Raw genomic sequence first — 13,205 nt, 5'->3', positions numbered from 1 at the left:
TCTTTATCATGAGCTTTTTCTTTTCCCTCTTTCTTTTACTTGCTTGTCACCTTTTTTTTCAACTAATTTCCTACTCTCACTATCTTCCAAGATTCATTTAGCTAAAGCTGCTTCTGCATCTGGTTTACAATAGAAATTTCAATTATTATTTTCACTTTCATGGTTCTTCAAAGATTCGTACATCTTAATAATTCTTTTCCTTTGAAAAAAAAAAAATATTCGGGCCTTATGAATGTGCAACTAATGGTTGCATACATTATATACATCAATTACTATTTTCATCCAAATAACTATAATAAACACAATTAAAAAAAAAATTGATTCAAACTTGCTCTGGTCTTATTAGGTAGTACTTGTTAATCTTTCAATCTTTCAATCTTTCAATCGTGCATTCAAATAAGAATCCAACTAATCAACATTTCATATTTTTTGTGCCATAGGATATATACATGTCATACAATTTGGTATGAAAACATAATGTCGCGGTGGTAGTATAGTAGTATCTCAAACTAATCATGCTTTATGTGTGAAAGTTAAAACACATAATAATATGTGATTAGTTTGAATTTGAAATATACTACTTGGGGTGTGATATCCACATACCATTTTTTACTTCTCACACACCTTTCTAATTTTCGGCCATCGGATCGAATGAATTGAAGAAGATCAACAGACATAAATTAACAAAGGGTGTGTGAGAAGTAAAAAGGGGTGTGTGGATAGCACACCCCTACTACTACAGAGCTCATTTGGATATGTTTTTGAAATGACTGAAAGCACTTTTGATGAAAATATTTTTAGAATTAATCAATAGTAAAGATGCAAGTAAATCTTGGAAAAGCACTTAAAGTGCTTCCTGGAAGAAGCACATAACTGGTGTTTCTTGCAGAAAACACTTAAAGTGCTTTTGAAATCCAAAAATATTTTTTCTAAAAGCGCTTTTATTCATTTTAAAAGCACATCCAAACGAGCTCATAGTGGTGTTCTCCCTTCATGAAAGTTTCTCTCTAAAATATATGCACATACATATTGTTTTATAAATATTCAGAAATTTAATAATTTTGGTAATCATTTTCTCATCAACCCTAGGAATCATTCTCCAGCTTGAGGAAGATAATGCACATATGGGAAAATAAAAGCCACCGCCACGAGCTCTAGTAAAACAAATTAACCAAACTATTGAACTTAGCTTCGGTTGAAAGGTCTCTTCTCTACTTTCTTTAATGCATGTGCAAAGGAGTGAAGTTAATTATAATCTCATCTGAAAAAGAACTGAGGGAAACAAACTTCCTCAGTGGGTAAGGATGTGGACTTCAATTTGAAATGATAACAAGTCACTCCTTCTTATACAGTCATTCAAATCCATTGTATCTCATCCATAGATATAATTCACATCGCAAGAGATTTGTAGACCAATTGATTAAGAGCATTAGCCCTTGCATCTGAAATCTCGAACTCGAACTTCCCCCAATACGCTTTTGTATCTTCAAATATAATTTCCAAGTAAGCATACCAAAAAACTGGATGCTCTATCTACGTAGACCCTTCGTCGAAGCATTATTTAATCCAAATTATCTCCAAACAAAATGTCCCATAACCTACACACAAAAAAGAAGCAAAGTTGTTATGATTAATAACTTTAGGGTTAGGGTCCATCACCATCATTAATTAAACTAAGTAGAGATAACAGGTCTTTTTGGAGTCCTTGCTCGTCAACGCCAGGGTCACACACTCACTAGGTCTGTGGCACTTACCATGTTGCCTTATAATATAACCCTAGCTACTTTATCGTAAACTTTTCCAAATATATCAATATTTTTTTGTCTAATTACTTTAGTATAATCCGCACGTACACATAACACTGTGTGTTTAATTAGTTTCACTGTATTGTTCAATGCTTAGTGGAACGAATATTAGAACCTTCTTAATTCAATCCCAATCACTAGTCATCGTAGCCGTACGTCAGCCTCGCGTTTCACTAAACAGTTCAAATCTTTTGTACTCAAAATCTTTAATGACCTCTTTATGTCCTATTGAGTAACACGTGTTATTTTGACTTAATTTATCTTGAGTTTTTTTATTTTTTATTGAAGTGATAAGTTAAAAAGTTAACGTTGTTAAGTGAAGTTTAAATAAATGGCCCAATGTCAACAAATGAGATAAGTTACAGAGAAGGCATAGAGGGTTTTGGGTGAGATTTGATTTGATTCTCTACATTAAACTAGACCTATATATATGTGTGTGTATATATTTTTTGTCAAAGAAACTAAACCTATTTATAATTATTGAAATTACTGAGAAACCCAAAAGGGTTTGATAAGCAAACTTTTCAAGAATTTTCTTAGTGTGGTTTACTAGCTGTGAAGAGATTCTAAGGTCGTATGTAACTGTAGTAAAATTAAGGGAGTTTTAACAAAACACTTCCGCTATTGTTCACTTTTAACGAAAAACCACATTTATGCATTTCTCTGGTACTATTCATTATACCTTTAAAAATAATTTTTCATTAAAAGAGAAGTTTTTTTGGATTTTTCGTTAGTTTTTCTTAAAATTAAATTATATACAGAACTTGAAAGATGCTAAAAGAACTTTAGTAGCTCCAAACAAGAACACATTGGATTGGGAAATAAAGTCTCTCTTGACGTGAAGGTAAACATCAAATACACGCGCGCGCGCACACACACATAAATAAAGTTCATGAAAAAGTTTTTTTTTTCCTTTTCCCTTCATAAAAGAATAAGATACATGATGATGATACTTTATTTTCACTTTTATATATAGGAAATGTTCATTAGATAAAATTTAACTATACATCAAAGACGTCTACAAGATATGAATGGTAATAACAAACACAGTATAATTCAAAACCAAGTTTATACAATTCGCAATATTAAAACTTTAAACTAACACTAAACATTAACTGCACCACCACGAATCGAAGCTACATCCCCATAAAACGCACTGTATCTCGCTACGAGGAAACTGTGGAACAATTGACAAGTATTTTGACACATATAATATACAACATTTGCATGTTTAGACACTTTATAGCAAGCTAGAGATTAATTAAGAAGTTGTAATAATTAGATAATTTTTCGCCCTCTTTAATTTCCTCCAATTGTTTACCATGATCATTATTTGGTGATGCTTTTCCACTCGATTATAAAATGAACTTTTCAAGAAAATATATGGCAAAAACCCTAAAAAGGAGGGTCTAAAGTTGCAGGATTTAAAGGTGTGTCTTGAGAAGATGACAAATAACTGGAACAGAAGAATATATGCTTGTCAAAACTTAAGGCCATGAAATCCAACACTAAGGGGCCATCACTTTTATTTTAATTTTTTGTCATTTGCTTTCTATGCCCACTGAACCCTAAATAATATTTCGTTATTAATCTATGCGAGTCCTCATCTTCCTAGCTAGCTATATTTTGGTTTTCAGCCACACATCTCTGTAATTGAAGGTGATTTTTGCTACCGACCGTTAAGTAGAGGTGGTAAATTAGTCTATTGGATTGTTAATGGGTATCTGTTAAAACTTGTTTAATTTGATATCACCGTAATTTAGAGGTGATATTGGTAATTGTAATGATGGTGTAAGGTGAAATCAAACTAAATGAATCTTAATGGAAGTAACCAATGAGTTGATTTGACACCTTTATCGTTAAAGGTGAGGTATTCTCTGTTAATTTGAAAACTTCAAGCATGTTTAATTTGACATTAAAAAAATTGATGATGAATCTCTCACTCACTTGATTTAAGCTCGATACAACCAATCTATCATGAACGAATCTCTTATGACTTTGGCCCCTTTTGCATCCACTATACCTAATGACGTTCCAAATGGTTTTAACTTAATTAATTTGGTACTCACCAACATGTTCTTTCAATGGCTATATTCAATTCCCATATAAGAACATGCCAAGTGATCAGTGCCCATGCTTTATTCAAAGGCTTCAAAGAAATCAAGAAAAATATGTCCACATATGTACGAATGAACATTGACATCTGCAAAAGAGAAAGTAAACATGAAGTGATTACACCCATAATTATTAATGAAGAATTAAGATATATAAATAAACTTGTGCATAAGAAAAAAAATACAATAATCATTTATTCATCAAATAAAAGATCTATCATTCAATTATTCGTGATGATAGAATGAGCTCACTTTGTTCAGTTTATAAGAGATTTTTCAATGTATTTGAAATGCGAAGGCGGTACGCCATATTTTATTACACAAATGGAAAGAAGTTTTTTTTAAGTGTCCATCTACTTATATAATGACATGGCGTATGTACCCGTTTTTCAGGCACACTAAAAAATATCTCCCATTTGATTGTCACATAGATAGTTATGTTGGCCTTTTGCATTTTAAGTATGAGTAATGATACGACATTTAGTACCACGGTCTAATCGTAGCCTCTTTTAAGTGAGAGGGCTTAGGTTCGATTCTCGTCAAACGCAAATTTGAACCATATTATTGTTGACCCATTGTGAGACTAAGTCTACCCCCTCATCTTAGTGTAGATAATATTGTTATATATATATATATATATGAGTAATGATACACCTACTACATTTTATATGGATTTGGATCCCATTCGGATCCAAATTGTGGAGATCCTAAAGATTCTCACATTTTAGTCATTTATCGTACATTGTGTGGTTAGAAATCATTTGACTTTTTAATTTATTTAAAATTAAACACAAATAGTACCTGACAAAAACTGACAGCACAATGTACGATGAATGAATATGATATGGGGATTCCTAGGATGTCCTCTTCCATTTTATATACCACATTTGTACAACATCTCTAATAGATGTAAGACCCACCAACACAAGTGGATCCTACCTCTATTTGAAAGATGGTACAGATTTTGTAGGAAATATGTGATAAGAGTAACCATTTTTTTAAGCATCCTAAAAAATAAGTAGGAACTCTAATTCAAAAAAGTTAAAAAAAAAAAGTATGAATTGAAGAGAAATGACTTGGTGTTATTTATGATGAACTGTCAATTTAATATTTGAATTATCACTGTAGTGAAAAATAAGTCCCTAAAGCAATTTTTTGGAAAAATTAGTTATTGAATTATAAAAATCTACCAATTACATCCCTAATATTAGATTCAAAGCTACCATATTCAATTTTCTACCAATTTAAGTCACGTTACTTGCATGTGATACACATTAGAGGGTATATGGATAAATTTCCACAAAGAAATAGTGTATGGAGTTAACTTTGGAGGATAGATTAGACGTTAGATTTGCAACTTATATGAAATGTTTAGGGTTTATAGGTGAAAAAATGACGATATTACATTCTAAAGTATGTCAAATGACTTGAGTTGACGTAAAATTAGATAAAATAGGCACTTTACACTTGTTTCAAAACTAAAATGGGCCCGAACTTTAAAAGACCGATCGGCCTTTTATTTTCTCTCGCAGAAGGCCCAATAATTAGCAAACCTTTGAAGCCCAACTTCTGGATAAATCCGTCCCATTTATTTATTTTTGTTATTTACAAGAGAGAGGATCCACTGTATTATTACAGCATCAGACAGACAATGTACCTGAATTTCATACATCAGATGAGGCAGAAATTTTGCCGTATTTAGATGTATACTGCAAGATTTTAATTACTAGAATAACTCTCTACTTAAATACATACACAATTTTTCGACAAAAAAAAAAATTACTTACAGAATTAGAAGAATCGAGTTTCTAACCGAAGAATCACACTCTAATACACAAAGGAAGATGCCTGTAACGGCATGAAAAAACTCACAACCTTTGTTTCTTCGTTGCGGATGCATTTTGTAGCTCTACTCCATTTTCAAGCTCACTTTCTATCCAGGCTTCAGGATCTATCTCATCATCTATGGCATGAACTGACTTCTTATTTACAACTTTATCGCGCCTTCTCCTCTTTATAGCATCTCTAATCCGATCAACATCAATCTTACTACCGTTGGTCTGAGCAGAAACAGTCCTGCATTTTGAGTTCTGATCATCCAATTCCACTTTAATTGGTTTAATCTCGGCCCCACTACCCTCGTCAATACCACTTGGCTTTCCAGGCAGTGTTTCAGATATAGAAGCAATCTTGCATTTTGAGTTCAGACCATCCAATTCTTCTTTTGTTGGTTTAATCTCGTCCCCACCACCCTCGTCAATACCACTTGGCTTTCTAGGCAGTGTTTCAGATGCAACGACTCTTCCATTCTCGGGCGCTAGAGCTTTTTTTCCGCCTGGCCCCATCATCCGCTGAATGACCTCTGAGAAAGTGCATATAAGTTATAGACATTTTCCAACAAAGGAAAACATATACGATTCCAAGTCCTGATGTATGAATAGAATGGAGGTACCGAGAGAGAGGGAAATCTAACACTATATCCAACAACCATGTGTAATTGTTGAGGAAATATAATAAAACGCATTAATCAAAATATGAACCATATGCAAAGCATACTACGTGAGGATATCACCAAATGAATATAATACACACGTCAAAGATCATGATTCATGAATCCATATAATAGAAGGATAAAAACCAAGTAAGGACTTGTAACGCACCATTTAATTGCTTTGGTGAAACATCGAACTCCAGCCACCAAACTTTTCCCTGTTGTGTTGGTAGTTTCACTTTTTGAACTTTGGCAGCAAGAGCCACTGAACCAGCTGCAATATAATGGGGCTTGTACTGCAAGCACAGTGATGTACGAAGGCTGCACATACATGATACATTCATATAAAGGACCAATTATGAAAACAACAAACGTAATATCCAATTATGCTTCAGCACAAAAACACACACACAGAGCTCCTATAAGGAATTAAACAATGCTCACCAGTCATTAACAAAATTCAATGCCACCTGAGCAAGGTCGGGGAGAATATTTAAACTCTTTAAAGCTGCAACGAGTGACGTGTATGCAAGCTGAATGTCAAGATCAAAACCAATTGTTGCCAGAACAAGTCTCTCCCCAACCACAATCAATTCCTTTTGCTTATTGAAAACTTCCTAAATGCAGAAGGTTGAAGATAAGCAACCATCATTACAAGGATATGTATAATGCCGTAAAAGGGGTGTGTCTACATACTCTTTGTTTGATACTTTCTAAGGCAGAAGAATCTAAACTGTGCACCATCTCAAATGCCACAACAACAACATCCTTCAAAAAGCGTGGCGTTTCTCGTACTTTACAAGCAAGAAAGAAGCTTGAAGTTGCAATTGTCTGTGAAATGTATACAACCATATTGTTAAACAGAAGGTCCAAATAACATAAAACAGAAAATCTTTAGCAAGGCAAATCAATAGACAAGAATAGTAACTAAATCCAAAACTAATTAGAACCCTAGCCTGGCTAGAGGGCCAATTAAACTTGAATTACCTGCCAATCATTCTTAGCATGAGATTGACGCATGTAAAACCGGTGGCACAACACCATTGCACATGCTATTGTCGTCTGAGACCTGAATGAGACGTAGTAGTAATCACTTTTACTATTGATTATTATCTTCTGCGGAATTGCAATAAATGATTAATAAGATGCAGGATACGAACAGAAAAGGGAGATGATAGAAAGCAAAAATCTTCCCCCCCCCCAAAAAGTAATTTATTAATCGCATTTGAGGGATCTTGGTGGAACCTCATGAAATACAAAAGTATTGAGTAGAAGAAAATATCTATATCTTCTTAACGATGGCTAAAAAGGTCGAAGGTTTGAACCAATCAATTATGGCAACATTAAAAAGTTTGGATAATGCTGAAGATAATGGGACACAGAAGAAGAACTTAACAGTCTTAAGGGACCCGACTTATCTCAAGACAATAAGCAAATAGAGAACTTCATAGTTAGCTCAATATATAGCAAGATTAATTAACGTGACATAGAAAGAACATGCCTTCAACATTACGGAAGTTTATTTTCTTGTTATTTGAGGCCGATAGGCACGTAAGCAAAAACAATGTTCAAGCTAAGAGAGAATACAGCATAGTTTGTAGAGTTATCTAAGATATAGCAAGTACAAAAACCGAAAAGAGATGCAGAGAACAGAAGACTATTCTATAGGATTCAACAAGTTAAAACATGCCGTATAGTAAGACAACCATAAGATACTATCAATACACAAATCAACTGAACTTACACTTTAAGCTTCATCCCAATCGCTTGAAGAAACGAGCAATATGAATTCCGCAACTGTGACTCTTTCTTCAGGCTGATTCCATCCCTCCGAGATGGAGAATGATCTTCTATCTCCTCTCTCGTAAAATACCACTTACGCATAGAGCACAGGGGTTCCTCTGGTTCCGGGATGCAGATGCTAGTTGAAGTTTCCGCAACCCCTGGTTCAGCAGGATTCCCGGGCACCCCTCTAGCCATTGTCACCTTCTAATCATAAATTCATAACGCCACAGCACACCAAAATTAAACTCGCAACACGACACGGATGAACCAACATTGGTTTTTAGCATCTCAATCTCAAAGATTAATCAACCTATAAAACAAGCCAGGTGAACATTTACTTAAGCAATCTCCACCTAACTATAATTAACTACAAAATTTTAAAAATTAATTACAATTATTTTTTCAATTAAGCACAAAAATTCAAACCAAAACCCAGTTATAATTTCAATTTGCAGTTTCACCCAAAAACAAAAGATTTAAAATTGAAGATTTTCAAGCCAAAATAGTGATTAAATCACAGTAAAGATTATACCTTTACAGGAAAAACAGTATCCAGAAACAATGCAAATTAAAAAAAGAAAAAAGAAAATTTGAAAGATCAAACACTAACCGAAGACGAGGATTCGAAACTTCGCAGCCGAACGGAAAACTTCGAGAGACCAGACTAGATAAACAGGCAATCTCGTACCTCTCGCAGTAGGAGGTTCCTACGTTTCCCAGGGGTTTGATGAAAACGAGGAAACACTGACGGCGAAAAAAGGGAAGATTGAGACGACGGCGGACAGCTCACTGCAGCGTCGGCGTGCGTTACCAAAGGAGGAAATCGGAAACCCTAGAATTGTTAAGTCCGCTACCGTTAACTAATTCGGTCTGCGTTGACTTGCTTCCTTCGAAAGCACGCATCACGCGTCCATCCACGCGCTTAACTGGCACGTGGTTTGAACCATCCGCGGACTTGGGTCTTGGGAAGTCAAGGTGTTCGATTGGGAGAAGGATGATCTCCTCTCTCTTTTTTTTCTCTCCGTTTCTTTCTTCAATCATGTGAACAGTCACGGTTAAGCCACGTCAATATTTTATATTAATTTTTTATAGAAAGAGAAAGATAAAATACTCTTTCCTCATTTAAACGATCATAAGTAAACCACGTCAACATTTTATATTAATTTTTTATAGAAATAGAAAGACAAAATAAAGAATGTGAAAGGAGGGGATGGAAGGGGATAAAAAGAGAAGATGAGAGAATCTTAGTCCGTTCGGTTGTGTCTTGGTTTGGTATCCAACATCTTCTTGATACGACATGTCGCTTGACAAAAACTGGGCTCAGGCCTCAACGAAGCACTTGCTATTGGGCCTCAACTTTTCTGGGTCCTGGGCCTCTAGATTAAAACTTATGTGGAGGGGAGTGCTAACCTTGGTATTTTGAATTTAAGAAATCCTAAGGGACTGTTTCAAAAGTAGAGTTCTCCATAGATTCTCTGCGATTTCAAGTTTTTGACATAATATTTCATAATGTTGGTATGAGAATTGACGTAAAATTCAAGTGTCAGAGAGTTCGTGAAGATTTCTATTTTTTAGAGAGCATCCTTAGCATTTGTCTTGGATTTTTTCACTTTTACAAATCACATGTGTCATTTTTTTTAAAAGACCTTTAATGCCTTTGGTTATGAATTAATGTTAAAAAATAAAAATAAAATAACTTGAGAGGCATTAAATGTCTTGGTTTTTTGTATAAAAGAATGACATGTATTATGTGAAGAAGTAAAAATGTCCAAGATACAAAAGTTAATGCAAAGGTTGATAGCATTTCTTATATGTGAATATGTGAACTGAAAACACAACACTGAGAAACTTTTTAGTGTGACAATTACGATGTAGTATGATTTTAAAAAATTCATGTTATAATAATGGCGGATAACACAATATTGAAAACTTATAATATATTGCTTGTATAAATTTTCGCTATAATTTTAATAAGTTAATACATGTGTTAATAACAAAAGTAAATTAATAATCCTACATAACGTAACGAAAATCAATTTAGTAATCACCACCGACTGAATTATTATCAATGTGACAATGTCATTTTATGTTGTGTCATTTTATGTTGTTATATGTCACCTCACAACCATTGCACACTCATTACTACCACCCACCTCCACTAATATATGAAAAGTTTTGAATTAGGATTTGAAGTTTTGGTTTGTACCAAACAGGTTGATATCAAATGTAACTGTTTTTAATGGATGGATACGATTCAAGCTTTGTATATGATTGGGCGATAATTCTTTAATTATAAGACAAACGAAGTGCACCTAATAAGTCAACAACTATCGTTTCGTCTTTTAAAAAGTGCACCTAATAATAAAGGGAAAATGATTTCAAACTTATAATCCTTGGGAGTGCAATGCTAGAAGAATTGAAGTGATGATAGTCAGAAAAAATATGCATATATTATAGAGTTTTTATCTCTCAAATAGTTTCTGAAATTGACTTAATTAACTCATCATTTTGGTCTCTCAATTTGAAATCGATCAATTTTCATCCTCTTGACCAAACACATCAATTTTGTAACATCCCACATCGCTCAGGAGAGCGATCCTTAAATGTATATTCCCATCCCTACCTAGCACGAGGCCTTTTGGGAGCTCACTGGCTTCGGGTTCCATCGCAACTCCGAAGTTAAGCGAGTAGCGCGCGAGAGCACTCCCATGATGGGTGACCCACTAGGAAGTTCTCGTGTGAGTTCCCAAAAACAAAACCGTGAGGGCGTAGTCGGGGCCCAAAGCGGACAATATCGTGCTACGGTGGTGGATTGGGCCCGGGAAGTGGTCCACCCCGGGCCGGGATGTGACAAATTTGGTCCCTACCTATATTTTATAAGGGTGGTACATTAGCACTTCAAAAATAGTGTGTAATACATTTTTGGAGTGCAACGACACTCATTAAGCCTATAATCATATTAGGGAGTTGTTCTTTGCACTCATTTTTTAGCCTCTCATACCCTCCTTAGGTCTAGCGATTAGATTTAACTACGAATCATAAACAATTGGCAAAGTTAAACAACGATGTATATGTAAAAGGAAAGAAAGTGTGTGTTCGACATTTTTCTAATATATACTTAAGGCTAAATAGCCAAAATGATCTCTGAGATTTGCATAACTCATCACTTTGGTCTCTAACATTTCAAATCGATAAAAGTGGTCCCTGAGATTGTCCACCATCCATTATTTTGGTCATTCCGTTAAAAACTCCATTAAGTGTCCTGGAGTTCTTGCCGGAAGTTTGGACAATTTTCAAAGCTTCGTAACTCAATCATTTCTTAACCAAATTCGACCCATAATAATATATCAAAATGAAGATAGGAAAGTGTAGAATAAGATTATACCTATTTGGAAGCCCAATGGCTGCTGGAGATATCCAGAAAATAGCCTCAAAGTTGACTGGTCCGAGTGAAAACTGGAAAACTCGCTGGAAACTGGTAAACTTTAAACGTTCATAACTTCTTCAATACTCAACGAAATCAAGTGATTCAAGAACGAAAATCATACTTCTCGATGAGACGAAGAGAATGGTTCCTTTTTAGATGGCTAAATCATCGTGGTTTGGCTGGAAAACGGCTCGAAATTAGTTGTCTTGGTCTCAAGTTAGCCACTTCCGAGCCGTTTTTCGGCCAAACCACGGAGATTTAGCCATCTAAAAAGGTACTATTATCTTCATCTTGTCGAGAATTATAATTTTTGTTTTTGAATCACTTGATTTCGTTGAGTATTGAAGAAGTTATGAACATTTAAAGTTTACCCAGTTTCCGGCGAGTTTTCCAATTTTTCTTCGGACTAGTCAACTTTGAGGCTATTTTCTGGGCATCTCCGGCAGCCATTGGACTTCCAAATAGGTATAATCTTATTCTACACTTTCCTATCTTCATTTTGATATATTATGGGTCGAATTTGGTTAAGAAACGATTGAGTTACGAAGCTTTGAAAATTGCCCAAACTTCCGGCCAAGAGCTCCGGGACACTTAACGGAGTTTTTAGCGGAATGACCAAAATGATGGATGGTGGATAATCTCAGTGACCACTTTTATCGATTTGAAATGTTAAGGACCAAAGTGATGAGTTATGCAAATCTCAGTGACCATTTTGACTATTTAGCCTATACTTAATTGTACCATTAAAATAACAAAAGAAAGCAAATAACAACTATAAAACTTGGACTTCAATGGACAATATATATAATGTGTGTGCGCATGCTTTTCAAGTGTCACGTTTAGATCCTAGATTTGTTTTCATGTGGGTCTATAAAGATTACTTTGCAACCTAGTAGTGCCCTAGTGGCCTCGAGTAATCATTACTAACTTATATGTTTATTATGTGCCGTCTTCATATTTGATTTACCCACTACATTTTGCTACTTGTGAAGCATCGTCTTCAAAATATTGGCAAAAAAAGCATTGTCTTCAATATATTATATATGTAATGTATCATTTCTACATATATATGGTTTCGGTCAGGGACATACGTTTTTTATGCACATTTTTTGAAGGTCTATTCCGTAATGTACGTATATCAAGGATCAATACCGTCTATATTTTACTACAATATTCACAGATCATGCAAAAAATTCGGATCCAAAACTAATTAAGACATATATTTGCTGTAAAGAAAATGAACGAATATGATTTTACAAAGAAACATTGAACTTAATCCAATAGACATGGTTTCAAATTTGTGTATTTTTTAGTAGACATGATCTTTGAGGTAAGGCATAAAGATAGACGATTTGATCGTTAAAATACATTACAAAGCAGACCTATAAAATGTGTGTCAAAATATGTATTGATAATGTGTGTCTGTGAATCCTAACTTTGATAATGTGTGTCTGTGAATCCTAACTAACCAAATATATATAAGTTTTTGGATGGTGGTGGACTTATATTATATCTTCCAAGAGTGCGATTGCAAGCGTGGAAATTGACATATATTTGATCAATTGTTTTAAATCATATCTTGT

General features: G+C 34.5%; 1 protein-coding gene across 4 annotated transcripts; it reads right to left on the bottom strand.

The window, feature by feature from the left end:
* Positions 1-5,486: 5,486 nt before the first annotated feature.
* Positions 5,487-9,065, bottom strand: LOC126633477 (cyclin-T1-3-like). 4 transcript variants are annotated; one of them, XM_050304089.1, is made up of 7 exons: positions 8,806-9,065; positions 8,155-8,505; positions 7,398-7,479; positions 7,107-7,241; positions 6,855-7,027; positions 6,580-6,731; positions 5,487-6,281 (listed from the first exon to the last, which is right to left on the bottom strand). In XM_050304089.1, the coding sequence occupies exons 2-7, from the start codon at positions 8,388-8,390 to the stop codon at positions 5,788-5,790; spliced, it is 1,272 nt and encodes a 423-aa protein (XP_050160046.1). In that variant the 5' UTR covers positions 8,391-8,505; positions 8,806-9,065; the 3' UTR covers positions 5,487-5,787. The 4 variants fall into 4 exon arrangements, with proteins under 4 accessions (XP_050160046.1, XP_050160047.1, XP_050160048.1 ...); XM_050304090.1 differs by having other exon boundaries at positions 8,155-8,399; XM_050304091.1 differs by having other exon boundaries at positions 8,155-8,396.
* Between the last annotated feature and the right edge of the window lie 4,140 nt (positions 9,066-13,205).

This window comes from Malus sylvestris, chromosome 8, assembly GCF_916048215.2.
Source record: "Malus sylvestris chromosome 8, drMalSylv7.2, whole genome shotgun sequence".
Classification (NCBI taxonomy): domain Eukaryota; kingdom Viridiplantae; phylum Streptophyta; class Magnoliopsida; order Rosales; family Rosaceae; genus Malus; species Malus sylvestris.
Note: the sequence above shows the minus strand (reverse complement) of the source record. Positions and strands in the feature narration are given on the sequence as shown.